The sequence below is a fragment of the Monodelphis domestica genome, chromosome 1 (genome assembly GCF_027887165.1).
Source record: "Monodelphis domestica isolate mMonDom1 chromosome 1, mMonDom1.pri, whole genome shotgun sequence".
Classification (NCBI taxonomy): Eukaryota; Metazoa; Chordata; class Mammalia; order Didelphimorphia; family Didelphidae; genus Monodelphis; species Monodelphis domestica.
Window position 1 is genome coordinate 725,597,970 of NC_077227.1, and position 19,809 is coordinate 725,617,778.

General features: G+C 41.4%; 1 protein-coding gene across 2 annotated transcripts in view; it reads left to right on the forward strand.

The window, feature by feature from the left end:
* Positions 1-19,809, forward strand: part of CAPG (capping actin protein, gelsolin like) — a 38,465-nt gene that overhangs the window by 16,887 nt on the left and 1,769 nt on the right. For both annotated transcript variants that reach the window (XM_007477776.2, XM_001364138.3), the window contains exons 6-9: positions 6,386-6,535; positions 6,717-6,809; positions 7,903-8,035; positions 19,456-19,544. In XM_007477776.2, coding sequence (XP_007477838.1) covers positions 6,386-6,535; positions 6,717-6,809; positions 7,903-8,035; positions 19,456-19,544 — 465 coding nt within the window. The remainder of the gene's footprint in view (positions 1-6,385; positions 6,536-6,716; positions 6,810-7,902; positions 8,036-19,455; positions 19,545-19,809) is intronic.

Here is a 19,809-nt window from a genome sequence, read left to right on the forward strand (position 1 = left end):
GAGATGCTTCATATTTTCCTCAATTTTTTCATTCTTTTGGTTTTGTTTTATAGTGTCCTGCTGCCTTGTGAGGTCACTTAATTCTAGTTGTTGTATTCTGGTTCTTAAAGACTGGATTTCATCCCTGGCTTTTTGGTCATCCTTTTCCTTCTGGTCTGATTTTCTTTGGAGGTCATCTTTCATCCTCTTTACCTCGTCTTTCATATCCTTTTTCTCATCTTTCATCTTCTTCACCTCATCTTTCATCTCCTTTCCCATATTTTCCAGCTGGTTGATTTTGGCTTTCAAGACGCTATTTTCTGTTTCCAGATGATTTATCTTAGTTTTTAAGTTCTTTTCCCAATTGTCTTCAGCCACTCTTAATTGTGTTTTGAATTGCATTTTGAGTTCTTCCAAAGCCTGTATCCAATTCGCTGGGATTTCTGATTTTTCCTTTGCTGATACCTCCTCCTCTGTTTCGTTCGCTCTTTGCTCATTACCTGTACAGAAGCTGTCTATTGTAATTTCTTCTTTTTCGGTTGTTTGCTTGTGTTTACCCCTTCTTTGCTCCCCGTATTTGTCTGTGCTCTTGCTCCTCTCATTTTTTTTTTGTTTTGGAGCTGTCAGTCTCCCCTCTTGGAGCTTTGTCAGATCTCTTGGTACAGTCTCCGGGGAGGAATGCTGGCTTCCCTGTCCTCTGGAGGCTTTTGATCGGATTAAGTTCAACTGGGTTGGGCTGTATGTGCTCTGAGGCCAAAGACTCCTGGAAGGCTGGAGCTGCCCAGGCTCTCTGTTTCTCTCCAGCTGCTTCTCCACTGGCCTGCATTCCACGCTCTGAGCCTGGCACAGCACTGTCCGCAAGGTACATCAGTGCCTTTGCCTGCTCAGAGGTACCTGTCCTTGCGAGAGGCCCTGCACTCTAGGGAGGGAGGGGTCCTGGCCTCCCTGAGCTCTGAGGACTCCTGATGGGATTAGGTTCAACTGGGTTGGTCTGGATGTGCCCCAAGGCAAAAACCTCCGGCAAGATTGAAGCCAGATGGAAGGACCCAGCCACGGGGCTGCAGGCTCTTCAGTCTCTCTATGGCTGCTTCCCTGCTGCCTGTGTTGGACATCTCTGAGCCTGGCCCTGGTTGCTCTCAAGGTACACCCTCGAAACTAGCACCTTTGCCCGCCCAGAGGTTCCCACTGCTGCTGGGGGCTTGGTGCTCCTCTGGGTGGGGCGAGGGGTCCTGGGACCTTCCTTCTGCCTTCCCCTTAGACCCGAGTGTTCTTGGATTCCGGCTTTTGGGGGGCATACCTTTTGAATTGAGTCCAGAAGGAGGGTTATCCACCTCTGTCCTGTTGTTAAGCTTGAATTTCAGTCCCCTAGGAGCATTCAGTTTGTGATCCATAAGGAAGGGTTTTTAGAGGTCTGAACTTTTGCTGCTTCTAAGCTGCCATCTTGACTCCGCCCCCTACAAAACATATTTCCATATGGTTGCAAGAATATTTTTAGTGGGGTTAGACATCTCTAAAGTAAGGTTCTAAAGTCTCATTAATAACCTATAGTTCTTAGCTCTGTGACCCTTGGTGCCACAGGCCGGGGTCCACTCATGACTCCAGGGGTCCTTGGTAGGTGGAGTGAATAGGCGAAATAAGAGATGGAAGGCAGCTCTGTGTATATGTCTCTGCCTGGGATATGCTCTCCATGAAGTGGCTGCTTCACCATGCTCAGGTTTAGCCTTTATTTTTATGCCCATTTTCTTGGCACACAGATACATTATTCAACATGCATGTTTGAGTAAAGATAATTGGATAAGTCATACATTAACTTTTAACAAATTGTTTGATTAACATTCTGAGATCATTCTTTACATTTATATGGTAACTATTGATTTTGAAAGGAAACATAAAAGTTTTACACAAGAAAAATGATTTCATCACAGGTGGCTTGATTTTCTCATTAACCTGTGAGGAGCTTTGAGCTTACAGTCAAGGAAAATCACTTATTACCTTTAATAAAAATAGATAATCAGAAATTCTAGAGACAATTCAACAATTATAGCAATGAGGTTGAGAGATCAGAGAGCTACTGAGAACACAGTTCAGATTTAATATTAGGCTGATCATTTTTCAGGGTTTAGGGAGTTTTTCAAGGAGGGTTCTTGTTGGTAGAATCAAGTTACTAGGGCTTGATGAAGCATGGTGTACCAAAGCTTTTTGTACAGGTCTTTATGATTGATTTATGTACTGGCTTTAGGAGAATAAGTTTCTGACCAGGGGGTAAGGGATTTTCTGGGCTTGGCTTGTGGTACAGCTTTTGCTGGGAATTATGTACCTAAGCAAAAGTTAACCCATAATAGTCTTTTGGGTTTGGTTTTTTGAGTCTAATCTTTTGGTGATATTTTGGGGAAATAGTGTGCAAGCATTTTGCTCTTATATTACTTTTCCTTAGACTAAGGAGAGGATAAAAATCATATCAATTCCATTAGTGGGGGATGTTGATGAGAGAAGTCATACAAAGGGGGCTGAGTGGGCAATTCCATCCTGCCAAGAAGTCACTTTGGGACCTCCTGGCTTCCATGAGTGACCTTATCAAGACATCGTGGTCTGACAGCTTCTGGCACCTGGGCAAGTTACTTTCCTTCATTGCCTAGACCTTAGTGCTCTTCTGCCTTGGAAATGATACTTAGTATTGATTCTAAGATGGGAGGTAAGGGTTAAAAAAACATATAGGAATTTAGTTTTCCAGCAAACCGTGGAGTTACTTACCAGGCAAATGTTTTTCTTTTGAGAAATGAGTGCAAATGTCACGAACTAATAAGGAATTTAAGAATTGGTTAGATATGGGGAAAAGGTAAAATTTTGGGGAAGAATGTAATCATGATAAAAGAAATATAGGATTTGGAGTTAGTCATGAGAATTAGCCAGGTAAGATATTTTTAGCATGATAAGCAGCCTGTACTTGACTTCAGAGGTAAAAGGAACCCCAATTGAAGTATAGAAATCTAATCCAGTCTCTCTCTATCTCTCTGTCTCTGTCTCTGTCTCTGTCTCTCTCTATCTCTCTCTCTCTATATATATACATATATATATATATATATATATATATATACACATAATATGTTTGGGGGTTTTAGTCCTATAAGATTATTCATTTACAAAAATGAATAATTTGGAAATATGTTATGTGATAAAACACATATAACCCAGATTGAATTGCTTGTCAGTTTCAGGAGCGGGGAGAGGAAAAAGAGGGAGACAATTTGGATGATATAACTTTGGAAAATTCATGTGGAAATTTGTTATTAAATATATATACACACATGCACACATGTAATAAACACATGTGTGTAATAAAACATTATCAATATAATAATTATATCATAATTCATAATTATAACAATAATATAATTATAATATAACCCTGGAAAGTGTGGTGTGTGTATACCTGCCAGGTCTATAATTAATGATGCATTTAATGCTTATTCACATGAATCATGTCTGGGATGCTTCCTTGAACTAACTTTTGGACAGAAGCATCAACTAAAAATATTCACTTAAAAAAGAAAACGTCTCTATAATTGGTCACAAGACAGAAATGTTCACTCTTGTGGCTTCACATCAATAGCAAACTTGAGGAAGTAGACGGGAGTCAGTGGCCCCAACGTCTCCCACCATCAACACCCACAAACACACACCTTCACCTCCCTCTACACAAGAAGTCTAATTTTTTTAAATCGTGCACATCAACTCTTTTTTTATTTTTTCCAAAGTTCATTCCACTCTGAGGAAGCAAACCAGAGAAGCAGAGACTGTTGGGAACCTGATAAGGCAACAAAGAGAATCGTATATCCTCGTACTAGTATCCATTAATGACTGAGCTAAAATGTTTTGGCTTGTCCCGAGTTGAACTTTTAAGTCACAAAAGTTTCCTGTGATCTTGAGTGACTTAAACTGAAATCCAACTGCAAATGTTACTGAGCAGTTGTGGGGCTTTTGAGGGTCAGCCTCTGGGGTGGGTTTTACTCTCAAATACTCTATTGGTGGCAGGAAGAGCTCCTGATTTTAAATAGAAGAACGGTCTGTGGATTGCTGCAAAAGCCATAGACATTTTCCCACCCACCTTTACTGTCCTCCACCTGAGAGACAGCCATATTTCAAGGCATGGATGCAAATCTCAAAATGCTATATAAATGGTGGTAGTCATTACAATTATTAATAATATTAATATAGAATAAATCACATCAAATTTGTCATCATCATTATTATTTTCCATTGGGAAAATTCCCTCTATAAGAAAAGACAGGTACCTGCTCAGGCCATAGCGAGTCCAGAACTTGCCAGAGCCAAATCCAACAAGAGTTTCCTTTCTTGCAAAGCACAGATCAGGAGGGAGAGAACATGAATCATGTAACCATGGAAAAGTATTATAAATAAATAAATAAAAACACAGCACAGATCAGGGGCTACCTCCTTCACAAGACCTTTCCTAAAGGCCATCCCTACCCCCATAACTGATGACTCACTTCCCCTCTAGAGATGAATTGGCATTACTTTTTGTATTTATCTGTGTCCGTATTATATTCCCCCCCAGGAGAATCCTTCAAGGCATCCCTTGTTTTATTGTTTTTGTCTTGGTATCTCCAGCACCTAGGACAGTTCTTGCCCAAAGTGGGCATTTCTAATCAATTGAAATTGGAGTTGTGAGACATGGGATTCCATGAAGGGGGCTGAGCCAATAATACTGTAGCACAGGAAACCTCATTTTTCTCTATTCTCTGGGACTCTGAGGGGAACAGGGATAAAAAAAAAAACTTTCTTGCAGAGCACTGTCAGCCTCCTCTGTGTCCAGGTTGTTTCTTTTTGGGAAGCAAAAAAAGGAGACCTTTAATAGCTGGGCCTGAAGGGGCGAGTGGCAACAACAACAACAACAACAAAAAGAGCTCTATGTGTCTATCTTGTGAACTATTCTCCATTGACAACATATTTCAGGGGCACTGAACCCCCATCAATAATATATTTTCCAAAAAATGGTCCATAGACTAATGGCCTACATGTTGGTTAAAAAAATACCAAGCCAAGAAGTATAAGGTGAAGGAGGCCTGGGCTTGACAGCAATAGTCAGTATTTCTAGAGCACCTTAAAACTGGCAAAGCACTTTACATCTGTTCTCTTATTTGACCCTCACAGAAACCCTGGGAGGTAGGTGCTATTATTAGCCCCATTTTACATATGGGGAAACTGAGGCTGAGGTTACATTACATCTATGATTTTACAGCTAAGTTAGGTATCTGAGGCTGGATTTGAACTCAAGTCTTCTCAACACTATCCACTGTGCTGCCTAGTTGCCTCTCATATGAAAAAAGACCTGGGTTCATAGTTGACCCCAAGCTCAATGTGGGTCACCATGTATGGCTATTAAAGAGATAAACAAGTCTCTAGCATATCAATAGAAGTGAATGGACAGTGTAGGTCACAGAGGAGCACTATAGGGGCTTACCTTTGCATAGTAATTTGGGATGTGTATGTATATGTATATCCATCAATCAATCAATCAAATTGTGTGTGTGGGGGGGAGGTTTCCTGATTCAAAGTTCTCTCAACCAATGTTATATATTCATGCAAAAACCCAATCCCAAACCACCATGTATCTCATAGGATTGCTGTCGAGGCTGAATCTGTAAATGGCCTCAAAGGGTCAGTTATTAAATCACCTTTTACACATGAGATAAACTGAGGCACAGGAAAGTGAATGGTTTACCCAAGTGGTTTGCCCCTAGAGCTGGTGCTCTTCCTAGGACCCCATCATGACCTGGAAGGCTGGGGAATGGCTCTGAGCACCACATTTTAGAAGAGATGTTAGTAAACAAGTGTCACCAGAGAAGGGTTACCAGGTGGCAGCAGCCTGTTCATTTTGAGGGCGGCTGCCATTATTATGACTTTTTCCCCTTATGTGGAGGAGTCTCTCTTACTGGTTTTGTCCTCTGGCACAACAGGAGTCTTATTCTTTCATGTGACTGCCCGTCTGATCTTGAAAGCAGTTATCCTGTCTCCCCTAAATTGTGTTTTCTCTCTAAAATCAAATTCTGTTGATAAATATTATCTTTCTACAGCCTATAAAATTCCATCATATTCCCAGTCAATTGGAGAACTGCTATAAAGAGTTAAATAAAATGTCATGAGTGATTGCACTAAGACCATTTTCTGGCCATTCCGTGAGTGGGCCTTGCAGTGGCTGGTGTGGTTTCTAGACCTCCGCACCTCTGTGGTCTGGTGCTCGACCTTGGTTGGCTTGCCTAGGTGGCAGGAGGTGGCAGTGAAGGTGCCAGATCATATCTATTTTCAGGAGGGTGGAAAGGGGAGGTGAGAGTTGGGGATGGGAGAGGCATTCACTCCTAATTCTGACTCATCCTCCTTCCCTTAGACCATCTTTGTCTGGTGTGGGGGCAAATCCAACATTCTGGAACGAAACAAAGCTCAGGACCTCGCTCTGGCCATCAGGGATAGTGAACGGCAAGGAAAGGCCCAAGTGGAGATTGTCACCGACGGGGAGGAGCCATCGGAGATGATTCAGGTTTGGCTGGAAAGCTGGGAGAGAAGGCGCATTGGGGAAGAAATATGGAGAACGTGAACTAGACCAGGAAAAGAAATGAGTGATCCAGTTTGTTGGAACCAATGTGATAGCTAGGGCATGACAGCTAGGGGAGGTATTTGGTGCACCTGAAGTCTGGTAGAGCTGATCTGGGTCTTTTCAGGTCTTGGGGTCAAAGCCAACCCTGAAGGAGGGCAATCCAGAAGAAGACCTCAGAGCTGACCAAACTAATGCCCAAGCTGCTGCCCTGTACAAGGTGAGGCCTGTGCGTTTGGGATGGGTGCTTATGGGGATTGAAGTGTGCCTAGGATCAAGTGGTTGGCAGAGGAATGGGAAGCCCAATGGAGGACGAGGGCACGAGTGTGATGCTCAGAGGAACTAAGGATGATGTTTGTTTATTAGATTTGTCGTTCATATATAAAGAGTGGGGGGCATTGGAGTGCAGATGTACACAGAGACTCACTGTCATGCAACAGGTTGTGGTCTAAGTGAAAGAATCTTCTCTCATTAGTCATGCTTGGGTTAGAGAGAGAAAGAAAGTAGGATGTGTGGTTTTGCTGGAGAAGTTGGAACTGGGTGGTTTAATCCAGTGGGTGGAGAGGAAAGGGGAAAAAAGAAGTGGCTTAGTTTTAGAGCCACCTGATAGGAAGAGGATTCATCTCTTGCCCCATTTCTCCACTTAGGAGAAGTGGTATCCTTAACCCATGGTATCAGGAAGACATTTTTTCTCTACTGGCTGTATTCCTGCTGAATAGGGGCAGGACTGGCCCATGGTTTGGGAGTGAAGGGTTCTAGACTTATTTATTTATTCAGGATCATGGATTTAGAGTTGGAAGGGACCTTGGGCATGATCTCTTTCATCTCCACTACGAGGTGCTCCCTTTTCATGTCTACCTCCTAAATCAGAGGTTCTTAATACGAGGGGAATCTAGGAATTATGATGTGAAAAAAATCCATATTTATTTTCACTTGTAAGCTAATGCATTTAATTTTATGTATTTAAAAATAATATTTTGACAAAAGATCTCTAGACCTTACCAGACTGCTAAAAATGTCCACGTTTCAAAAAGGGTTAAGAATCCTGGGCCTAGATGATTCCAAGATTCAGGCCTCAGAGAGGCTGCTTCAGAGTTGAAGAATAGGGCTGGTGGGAGAGTAGCGGGGAACTGGAGAAGCATAAGGAAAAAGAAATCATCTCTATAATGCCCTTTGCAACTCTTAAATGATTCTATTGTGGCTCTTATTATCATGAACCAAGAGTGAACTAAAGAGAGAATGATCTTTGGGTTAAGAATTAGAGGGAAGGATAAGAGTAAGAATCATACTGTTGCTCTCTGTCCCATTCTCAGGTTTCTGATGCCACTGGCCAGATGCACCTGACCAAGATGGCGGACTCTAGCCCATTTGCAGTGGAGCTGTTGATTGATGATGATTGCTTTGTGTTGGACAATGGCCTCTGTGGCAAGATTTATGTCTGGAAGGGTATGTATAGCTTTTATGGGAGTTGCAAAGGGAGTCCTGGAGCCTCTCTTTTGTATAAAATTCCTTTTTCTGCCAATCTGTCTGAGGGCTATGTCTAAGGATTTGGGGAGTTTTCCTAAATGACACACTTGTAGTATTTCTTTCCCGTCTTCTTTGGCCTTTGAATTGGGCTGGATTTCATCCAGTGACTAACAATCTTCAAACTCCTCTTTCACTGGCTCTTGGGATTTTCATACTATTGTAATGTCTTGCTTAATGTCCTTGCCAGTGTTATTTGTCCTTGCAAGGGCTATTCTGTGGTCCTTTCTCCAGGGGCATTATTGCTTCTAATATTTCAGCCCTGAGAAGTAATGTGGAAGGGAAGAGGGAGGACTGGACCTGGAGTTGATAAGATTCTTGGGTTTGAATCCTATCTTTGGCACTTTCCAGCTGTGTGATTATGAACAACCCCCTTAACCTCTCTAAACCAAGTCTGGGTGAATAAACCCTGGAACACGGACTTCCTGGAGTTGGTACAAGGGTTAAGAGGTACTGAGAAATAATTTGCAAACCTTAAAATGTTATGTAAGATGTTATTCTTTTTTTCCCCTTCTTTTTAACCCTTACCTTCTGTCTTAGAATTAGTATCAAGTATTGGTTCCAAGGCAGAAAAATGGTAAGGATTAGGTAATGGGGGTTAAGTGACTTGCGCAGGGTCACCCAGCTAGGAAGTATCTGAGACCAGATTTAAACTCAAATGCTACCTAGCTGCCCCTTGAGTTATCTGGAAGGAAAATCCAGGAGGTCCAACTAAGGGGAGAGAATATTCCAGGTGTGAGAATTAAAATTAATATACAATAACTCAAGTATTATATTTATAAGGTTTATTAAAATAAAAACTAGAGTTAAAAGGAAGCTAACTCAAGCTTCTCGATAAAGAAGAGGAAAGAGTCCCAGAAAGTTATATAACAATAAATGTAAAGACACATGTAAATGAAGGGAAAAGGATGCTGGGAAATACAAAAGGAATTTTGGGGGACATAGTCCTAGGGTTCACAATTTCCACTTATATATTTCCCCCCAGATCCTTTTAGGAGACCAGTCTCTCCAAAGGGATCATTTTAAATATAACTAACTTATAAATTGCAATAATTTTGGATAAAAGGAAAAGAGAACAAAACCAATGATTGCTCGATTGACAAAAAGCCAATTAGGGGCAGTCTCCTTTGGCATAAGAGTATACATTCAAAACGAATGCATTCAACCCCCCACAGTTCAATTTAGCACATTCCAAAATTCACTCTGGATCTTCTGGTACAGCATGTGGTTTCTGCAGGCATCTTCATGGTACCTTCTCCAAAAAGGTTTGCCTTCTGAATTCTTGGAGGTAGCAAGTTTCTTATCCTAAAATTACTCTCAAAAGAACTTAAACTTTGCATTATAGGACAATAATACAGTCCCACCTGAGGAGGATGGTGACAAACACAGGGATCACTCAGGGATACATGGCTGAGTTATGAGGTATATGAATCAATTGGCAAAAGAAATCAAAAACATCAAAAAATCCAAACAAGAGAGAAAAAATAACTTGTGGATGAAATATAAAATATCAAAGTCTTATTTCTAAAAAAACTAAGTAAAGGAAAAACAAACCTATAACAGTCCTTGAATCAGGGCCCAATTAAAGTGATTTATGTAATTATGCACTTACCCAATCAGTAGCCAGGACTACAGAAAGTTTGCCACACTATGAAAGACAGAAAAGGGACTAGATTATGGAAGCCAGGTAGGAGCCAAAGTGAGGTGCTTAATATAATAACGTAGGATGAGGAAGACCTGCTTCTGACATATGTCAAATAGCCGCAACCTCGAACCCCAAACAAGTTCAAGTCCTCTTGTCTTGGCTCAAAATTTCATCAATCCCACTGGGATTGGTTGGTCTCTTTGACCTTGTGCTCTGTTGGTACTTTACAGGTTGCTTTGTTCTTCTTTGGCACTTTGCAGTGGCTCTTTTTGTATTCCCTTCTCCTGGAATCAGACAAATCATTAAGCAAAGTCCCATAATGTTTAAGCAATCAGTGGCATAATCTTTATAGTCTGAAGTTATTTTGGGTATGCATTGACATTTGGGTAAATGTATTTTAAACTTATATGATTGCAAAATCAAAAAAGTTAAAGAAAAATCTTCTCAATATCATTAACATGTGCTTCAAATACAAAAAAATGAGAAAAAAAATCAAATACTGTATGGCACATGTAGGAAGAAAAACAAAAATGTTAAAAATGTGTATATTTCACAATCACGGAGATAAAGTATAGAGGCTACTTTCCAAAAAATAAGATTCATTTCCTCTTTGACTTGCCATGATCCACAGTGTGAGTGCAAATGAGATAGATAAAGCAATAATACATTCAAGAAAATACAAAAAAATTACAAAAGGCACATCAAGTCAATATAGGTCTCTAATATATATTTTCTTTTTTGAAGTAGTATATGTGTTGTCCTACAAGGGTAATGTATTCAAGTACAAGGATCAACCAAATAAAGAGCAACAAAATAGTACAGTTACAGCAATAGGGAAGTCTTATTACAATCAATAATCAAATACAATCAGTACAGGCAATTCATTATCAACAGAAGATACTGAATCTATGAGTCCCTCTCCCCAATTTTAATGGCTATTGGTGTAGTCAGTAGGACTTGGAATAGTCCATCATAAGCAGGTTCAGGCAACCTAGTATGTTTGAAATTCTTTATGTACACACTATCATCTGGGTTTAAATCATGAAGCAAGAAGTCTATGGGGCCTGCCTGAACAGCAGCTCCAGAGTTGTGGAGCTCTTGTGATTTCTTTTTTAATTGTCTGATATATGCGGCAATGTTTGTATCTCCTCCTAACAATAAGGTATAGGCAGGGGTAAATAGTTGTACCTCAAAAGGTGGATGTCCAAATAGCATCTCAAATGGTGAGATGTGTAAATCACCTCTGGGTCTCCTGAGATAGGGGTCAGACATTGAATTTTGGGATATTTTAAATGAGTCTCCATGCACAATTTGCCAATCATAGTTTTAAGTTCTTTATTCATTCTTTCAACTTGGCCAGGGCTCTGGGGATGATATGGTATATGAAATTTAGGAGTTATCCCCAAACATGAATAAATTTGTGATAAGACCAAATCAGTAAAATGAGTTCCTTTATCTGAATCAATATGTGCTGGTAGGTCAAAACAAGGAGTAATTTCTTTCAAAAGGATTTTGGCAACAAAAGCCACTTTGGCACAAGCAGTAGGAAAATGCTTCAGGCCACCTGGTCAGCTGATCAACTATGACCAGACAAAATTTATACTGTCCACCTTTTGGCATAGAGATAAAATCCAATTTGTAAATGCTCAAACAGTGTGTAAGCTAGAGGATGTCCACCAAAGGCTTTGCCACAAATGATGTGTTGATTAAAGACCTGGCAGATAGGACTTGTATATACTTTGGAGGCAATTGTAATTATTTCAGGTGCTATCACAGAGTCTACAATGCCCTGGGTGCCGAAGTTAACATGTTTATGGATGGAGTGACAAATTTGGCTATAGAAAGTTCTAGGGAGCAGGGGTTTGCTGTCTGGTGATACCCATACTTCATTAATCTGTTTTGCTTTAAATTTCTGCTTCCATTTTCCCACTTCCTTGTCATTATAGGAAAGGGATAGATCCAAATAATCAGTAATTGTTGGTGACAAAATTAATTCAGGTCCTTCTAAGGCTGTTAGTTTGGCTGCGATATCTGCTTGATTATTTCCCCTGGAGACAGGGTCAGTGCCACCTGTATGTGCAGAGCAGTTAATGACAATTATGGCTTTGAGGAACTGGATGGCAGAAAGAAGTTCAGTAATATGGTTTGTGTTTGCTATACATTTTCCAGCTGATGTTAGGAATCCCCTCTGAAGCTATAGCATGACATATGCCAAATGCGTAGCAGAAGTCTGTGTAAATTGTGACCCTTTTATCCTTTGCAATGATACAAGCATGTTTCAAATCTGTTAGTTCTGCACCTTGTGTGCTTACATTTGAGGGTAAGGAAGCTGACCACAAAGAATCAGATTCAATGACTATTGCAGCTTCTGTATAGAGCATACCATCCCTCATAAATGATGAACCATCTGTAAATAATATTAAATCCAAATTATCCAAAGGCGTCTCAAGTAAATCACTGTGAGGTTTATCAACAGTAGACACTAAAGATATGCAATCATGTAAAGGTTCTCCGGAAATTGGCAAATCAGGGAGTAAGGTTGCAGCATTAAGAACTCCACAGCATTTTAGTGGCATATGTTCATTATTTAATAGAGTTATCTCATATCTCGAAATCCTTTGATCAGTAAATGCCTGGGTCCTATGTCTTAATAGCAATGCCTTGATCTTGTGCAGGCACATTATAGTCAGAGGGCATCCTAATACTAGATCAGCAGATTTGGTTACTAATAAAGTTGTGGCAGCTACTTCTCTAAGGCATGGTGTGCTCCTAAAGCTACTGGGTTCATCTGGGCTGAATAATAGACTACCAGGCATTGATCAGGTCCCAAAAGTTGAGTTAGAACACCTGAAGCTATCCCTTTCTGTTCATGGACATATAAGGTAAATGGTTTATCATAATTTGGGATGCCTAGAGCAGGGGCAGACAGGATAGTCTGTTTTAAATTTGAAAGAGCTGTTAGGTATTCTGTTTCCAATTTAAGTGGTTCAGGGCCTGAGTTTTTTGTTAGTGATACAAGGGGCTTAGTGATTTCCCTGTAGCAAGGGATCCACTATCGACAAAATCCCATTTCTCCAAGAATCGCCCTCTTTTGCTTTTTAGTGGTAGGAATACTTAATTTTTAGATACTTTCAATATGCTTAGGAGAAATTAAATGGGACCCAGGAGTTAAAATGAAACCTAAATATTGTACTTTGGGGAGACACCACTGAGCTTTGTCCTTGGAGACCTTGTGGCCTCCCTTATGTAGCCAAGAGCAAATCATCCATATATTGGATTAAACAGCTATATTTAAATTTAATGGCATCTATATCAGCAGTTAAGAATTGTGTAAACAAAGTCAGGCTGTCCATGAACCTTTGAGGCAGATGGGCCCAGGTCCTCTGTAAACCCTTCCAGGTGAAAACAAAGATATGCCTAGAATCTTTCATATACCTTCATATAGGTATAGAAAAGAAAGCTGAGCACAAGTCCACTACTGTAAAGTATGTAACGGTGCTGGGAATAGAAGAAATAATAGTGTTTATGTTGGAAACTACAGGATGTCTCTTCATAACATGATTGTTCACAGCCCTCAAATCCTGGACAAATTGATATAGATGCTTGTCATTGGGCCCCAATTTTGGCTTTTTAACAGGCAGGATGTGTGTATTGTATTCAGATTTACATTTCAAACAGATTTCAGAGAATTATGATGCCTTGGTCAATTAGTGAATTTATTACAGGGGTAATGCCCTCAATTGCCTCTTTCGAGAGAGGGTACTGAGGAATGGAAGGAGGTGGGCTAAGTTTTGTTTTAATTTGGATAGGGACAGCCAATTTAAGTAGGCCAACATCAAAAGATGATGTGGCCCAGAGAGACTCAGGTATATCAGTTGGGATGTCAAAACTGGGAGACTCCTTCATCTCATGAGTGTCTGAAAGAAGTGCAGGGAGCAAAGTTAAGGATTCCTCAGCCAATTCCAGTGATATAGAGCCATTTGGAGAGCGTTATTGTGGCTCTAAGCTTGCACAAAAGATCTCTCCCCAGCAAATTTATAGGGGAGCCAGGCATCAAGAGGAAGGAGTGCTCCACACCCAGGGGTCCTATGGACACCATTCTAGGGGAAAGCTTTGGAACCTTTAGGGGTATCCCTGATACTCACACTACATTTATTGAGCCAATGGAATTGCAATCTGAATCAGGTGTATTTTTTTCAATACAGACCTGGAAGCTCCAGTGTCCAAAAGACAATCATAATAGGTGTTACCAATCTTTAATGTTATGTGGGGCTCAACAGTATGTGGGGGGGGGCAGTGGATAGGGACAATGGGCAGTAAGACAGGGTATGGAAAATCAAAGGTTGTATCTTCTGATTCCTGTGCCCCAACCCACCCACCCCCATACATCTTCATAATCTCAGCACCCTGGGTGGGTCAGGGATGAGTTCCACTCAAGATATACTGTTGCAGGGTCATTTGATATGAGCTATCAATTGCCTGATTTATATTCCTAGAATTGTTATCAGTCCTAATGTTGTGATTCCTGAAATCTTTATTGTAATTATTATTTCTATAATAATTTTCAGTGGATATTGTTTCTCATTGCCTAGAACAAATTCCTACAGTTCATCATTGTGTGGCCCTTCTTCTCACAGAAGTGGCAGGGAAGGGACAAATAGTTAGATTCTTGGAGAGGGGCAAGGGCCATTGGTTGAGTATCATTCCTTTTGTCTTGTTTCTCAATACTATCACTTAAAGATTTTAGTTCCTTCCAAATCGTTTCCATTAAATTATTAATCTCTTCCTGTTTTTCTTTATGGCCTTTAGAGACATAAATAGCAGTTCTCCTCAACTCATCAAGATACATCTCAGGCCACCTTGGGCAATGTGTTTTAAAGTAATCTTAGACCACTTTGCAAGAGTTGTTGACAAATTGTCACCTTATTTGCCTAATAACCCTTTCTTTAGAAAATCAAGGTCTAAGTACCTACCCTCAAGATCAATGAGCCAATCCATGAATTTGGAGGGTGTCTCATCATCAGATTGTGTAAGGCTTTCAAATTTGGTCCATGCATTAGGTCTTTTGGAGCATTCTCACATTGTTGTTAGCATGGCCTCCCTACAACAATTTAATTGCAAATAGTCCTTGAAGTTGTTATAATCCCATTCAAGATCTTGAGATGGTCAGTGTGCTGCATTGAGCCCCTGGACTTTATTAACATGAGAGATGATCTTATTTTTCTCTGTTAGAAAAAGCCTGATGCAAATTTTCAGCATCTTCATGAGATGAATTATATTGAAAAAATATATCAGCCATATTTTTCATTATGGCAAGTGGTTGTTCTTCATAACTAGGGGTATCATTCCTTTATATCTTGGGGAGTGAAAGGTATATGGTGCGACCTATTTTGGGCACTTACCTTAAGGGGGAAAAGAATTCGTAGGAATCGGGTAATGATTGTGGTTTCTTAAAAATTGACTGTGAGGATACAGAGGCAGCATGGGTAGGAACAAGTCTGGTAGGAGGATGAGATTTCCTCAAGGCTGGGATTAGTTGTGGGAAGGAAGAAGGGACAGGAGAGGATGGGGCATCAGGAGAAGGATCAGGGGAGGTAAGGTTAGCCAGGAGTTGCAGAACATGAGAGAGATGGTACAGAGTATGAGAGAGGAGGTTCTGTACCTGAGATATAGGATTTTTCTCTTTTAATGGTTCAGGAAAAGACTTGCAAAAATCAGATATGTTTTGGTTGGGATCAGCATTTGCCATTGGACCATGTAAGAAGTATTTTAAATTGTCCAGTTAAATTTGCATGTTGGCCTGCATTTCAGCTTTAATTTTCTATGTGGTAGCATTTTTTGTCATAACATTTAGGATTAGGAAAAGAAAATTTCCTAGGAACATAAGGAGAAGGAGGCAATTCAAAACCTTAAAGGTCCCTAATTGGGCAAAAGCCAGAAAGCTTTCCTGCAGAACAGCACTCATGCTGCTTAGCATTGTAATTAAAAGGGTGGATGAAAGGAAAGGGGGAAAGGAGATAATTCTCATGTATTATACATATATATTCATATATATTTAATTTTTATTATTTTTATTTATTATTTATTATTAGTAGGGTTGGAATAGGGAAGGGGCAATTATCTTAATTTATTTTATTTTCATGATTTTGTTGGATTTTTATTTGTAAAATTATTTTTGCAATTTTTATCTACTATTTATTGTTGCTGCCCTCTGGTGTCAGAAAACAGCCACTGCAGCTCAGCAGTGAAAAAGGGGGGGAAATTGAGTGCTCAATATTGACCTCAAGTGGCCAAGAGGCAGCAGTACATTTGGGAGGGGTTAGAGGCATGGTTAGGGGCATGGTTAGGGCTGTGCTCTCTGCCAGAAACCAAAATGGAGATTTTGGGCTGCAAAGCAGGGAGGGGTTTGGGTTTGCATCTGTCCGAAAAGCAAATTGCTCCAGAGGGAGAGACGGAAGTAAGGCAGATAGGGAGGACCAAGATCCCCCTCACCAAGGCAGAAAAGTCTGGCAGGAGCCAACCAGCTACCTAGGAAGGGAAAAGGACTCCCCCTCCCACTGGGCTGGAGCTGGGGAGGGAGGTCTTTCACTCACCCGCTGGCACTGAGGTAGACACAGCAACAGGAAGCAGCAGGATGTGGAGCAGGACTGGCAAAAGCCGGTTGGCTGCTGGGACAGCGCCAGCTGCACCAGGGTGGGGCTGGGGTGGTCAGGCTGCGGGCCACAGCCAGGCAGGAAAAAAACCCGCTTCAGTAACTGAGGAAAGCCTAGCAACTTCGCTAAGGGGGGTGGAGTAGAGAAAACTCTGAGAACTCGGGTCCCTTCGTAGGGGGCTAAATTGTGAGAACTAAAATGAATATACAATAATTTAAATATTACATTTGTAAGACTTATTAAAATAAAGACTAGAGCTAAAAGGAAGCTAACTAACTGGCGGCTATCTCTATGCAGAAGAGTTAAGAGGGAGGAGTCCCAGAAAGTTATATAACCATAATGTAAAGATTTAAAGACGCACCATCACGGAAGGGGAAAGGATGCTGGGAAATACACAAGGAATTCTGGGAAACGTAGTCCTAGGGTTCAAGATTTCCATTTATACAGGGGAGATGGGCCATGTGTATAGGATGACAAATAAGCCGGTGTAACTGGATCATAGAGAGAGAGGATGTATGTGTAAGAAGGAAAGATTCTTAACAGCATGAGTTTAAGACAAAAAAGACACAGGTAATAGATGGTAAGACGGAGGGAGCTTTGCCCAGCTGATGGCCTGGCAGCATTGTCCACCTTAAAACCAGTGACCCCCCTCTCCTGTCCTCTCCTGTCCACTTTCCTGCTTTTTTCCTTTCTTGGCCAGATTTCCTGAATAAGAGGGCAAACCCTGCCTCCTTTGCTAGTGCTTCCCTGGCCCCAATCCCCCAAACTATGGACAAATTCCCAAGGTTTATTGGCCTCCCCTTGGGGACTTCAACTCTTTTCCAGGCATCTTCTCTCCATTCTTGATCCTCATCTTTCCCCCTGTCCACCCCACGACCCCTGTGGCCTCTGCCCCTGGGTCCCCCTAGCTCTGTGAAGTCGTGTTCATCTTATTTTGCCCTAAACCGAGCCTCCAGGCCCCGCACAGCCTGCCCATCTCTGCCCCGTCCTCCTCCTGTACTTCCTCTTCCATAGTTTCCTCCTCTTTCAAAGTAAGCTCCTTGAGGGCAGAGACGTTCTTACTTCTCTCTGGGTCTCAGCTCTTACTCCAGTGCCTGGCTTAATAAATGCTCCTCTGTCTGTCTACACTCTCTGGCTTCAGCTACCTTGTCTAGGCACACCATATCGTAATCTTTCCATTATACTATGCTAGAAGACAGCGTGGCATGGAGACCTTGGCTTGGCTTTGGCTCACTCTGCCATTAACTAATCGTGCAATGGGAAGAAAGTCTCCTACAGGGCTTTGCCCCAGTTTTTTGTTCCCCAAACCAAGGGGTCACCAAGAGCCTCAGAGCTCCTCCAGTCCAATCTGTGCCCGACAGTCCACCAAAGGGCACCCCCACACATGGCCATCCAGCTTTTGCTTGGAGACCCCAGAAAAGGGGGGATTCATTGCCCCTTGGGGCTGCCCTTCGCTTTAGGTTAGAGAGTGCCCTGAAGCTGGTCCTTATGTTAGACCGGATGATTTCGAAGGCAGCTATAAAAGGGAATGATTCTATTCACGTTTCCAGTCCTGGATTTCCAACTCTCTGTTGGACATTTCTCCTTCGATGGGGAACATTGATCTTAAACTCAACATGTCAAAAGCCAAATATATCTCTCCTATAATACCAGATCATTCCTCTCCTGGTCTTTTTCTTTTTTTTCTTTTTGAAAGTTATATTGGGGGTAGCTAGGTGGCTCAGTGGTTAGAGAAGATAGACCTGGAGACAAAAGGTCCTGGGTTCAAATCTGACCTCAGATACTTCCCAACTATGTAACCAAGGACAAGTCACTCAACCCCCATTGCCTAGCCCTTACTGTTCTACTGCCTTGGGCCCAATACTTAGTATCGATTCTAAGACAGAAAGTAAGGATTTTAAAATAACCAATAATAGCATTCTCTTACAGTCATTTTAAAAAATTTCTTTCAATCCTAACCATATGTGTTCACTTACAAATGATAATTGGATGTTACATATGGACAGGATTTGATATTTTTATATATTATATGTGCATAATATATAAATTATAATATAATACATATTATAAATTATACAGAACAGGAAGGCCTGAATTCAAATACAAACTCAGATGCTGACTAGCTGTGTGACTCTGGGCAAGTCACTTACACTCTGTCTCACTTTCCCCATCTGTGAAATGGAAATAATAATGGCACCTACCTCCTGGGGTTGTTTTGCAGATAAAATTTTTATAAAGCGTTTTACAATCCTTAAAGAGCTGGATGGGGGAGCACTAGGTAGCCACTAATAAAATCTATCGCTGCTTCCTCCGCAGCATTTCCCATATTTGACCTTTGTCCTCATGCTGTCCCTTCTGCCCCCTCGGCTCAGGCCAACGTCCTGCGTGACGGCTAAGACCAGCCCACCATGTCTATTTCATAACATAACAGAAACTAGAGATGTCAAGCAAGAAGAGAAGAAAGGTTACACTAGAAAGGGAAATGACAACTCCAGAGGAAGAGTTGCCTTTGACTTACTCTCACAAATTCTAAATTCTGGGAAAATTGGCCTATAAGGATGTTCCCCCATGTGACGTTCTACCTTTGGATCCTGGATTTTTGTCTAGGCTGCCCCCTCCTTCCACCCCTTTGGGGAGCTTTTGCAGAAACTCCCCCCTTCCATCACTTGGTCTTTATTTTGCACCCTTTGTATTGCCTGGAAGAATTTCCCCCCTATGACTTGTACCCAGCAAAGAGCCTGAAATAAGTGGGTGCTTCATAAATCCTAGCTAAATTGAACCAATTCAGAGATGACCTTTGGTAGACAGAAGAACCTGGAAGCTGCCTGATATATTTAGGGCTAGACCCCTCCCTGGAAGAATGCCCATCCTAAGAGAAGTTCTGCAGACCTGGAACTGTCTAGTTGGGGGTGGGGGAGTCTTGTGACTAGTCTTTGGTATATTGATTTAACAGCTTAGTTGCATTTATTCCTTAGCCCCCGATCTGATCCCTTGAAAGTCCTGCAATGGGGGCTGAGCCTTTATTTCATCTCTTCCCCACCCAGGAAGAAAAGCCAATGAAAAAGAAAGGCAAGCAGCCCTGAAAGTGGCTGAAGACTTCATTTCCCGAATGCAGTATGCCCCCAATACCCAGGTGAGCTCCCCCCACCCCAATCCCTCTCTGCATCACGCTGACCCCTCTCTCAAGCCTACCTCCTGGGATTTCTTTCTTGGTATCCTGTGACACTTCCTTTTAGGCTTGGAATGGAAGGGGACGCCAAGTTCTTCCAACTTAGACTAATTGAGTTGTGTGGGAAGGAAATCACTTTAAAGACTGAATATATATTAATTTAAGGTCACCAAGGAATTCAGCTATGTAATTCCTTAATGAAAACTCAAGTCAGCAGTCAACCTTTTAT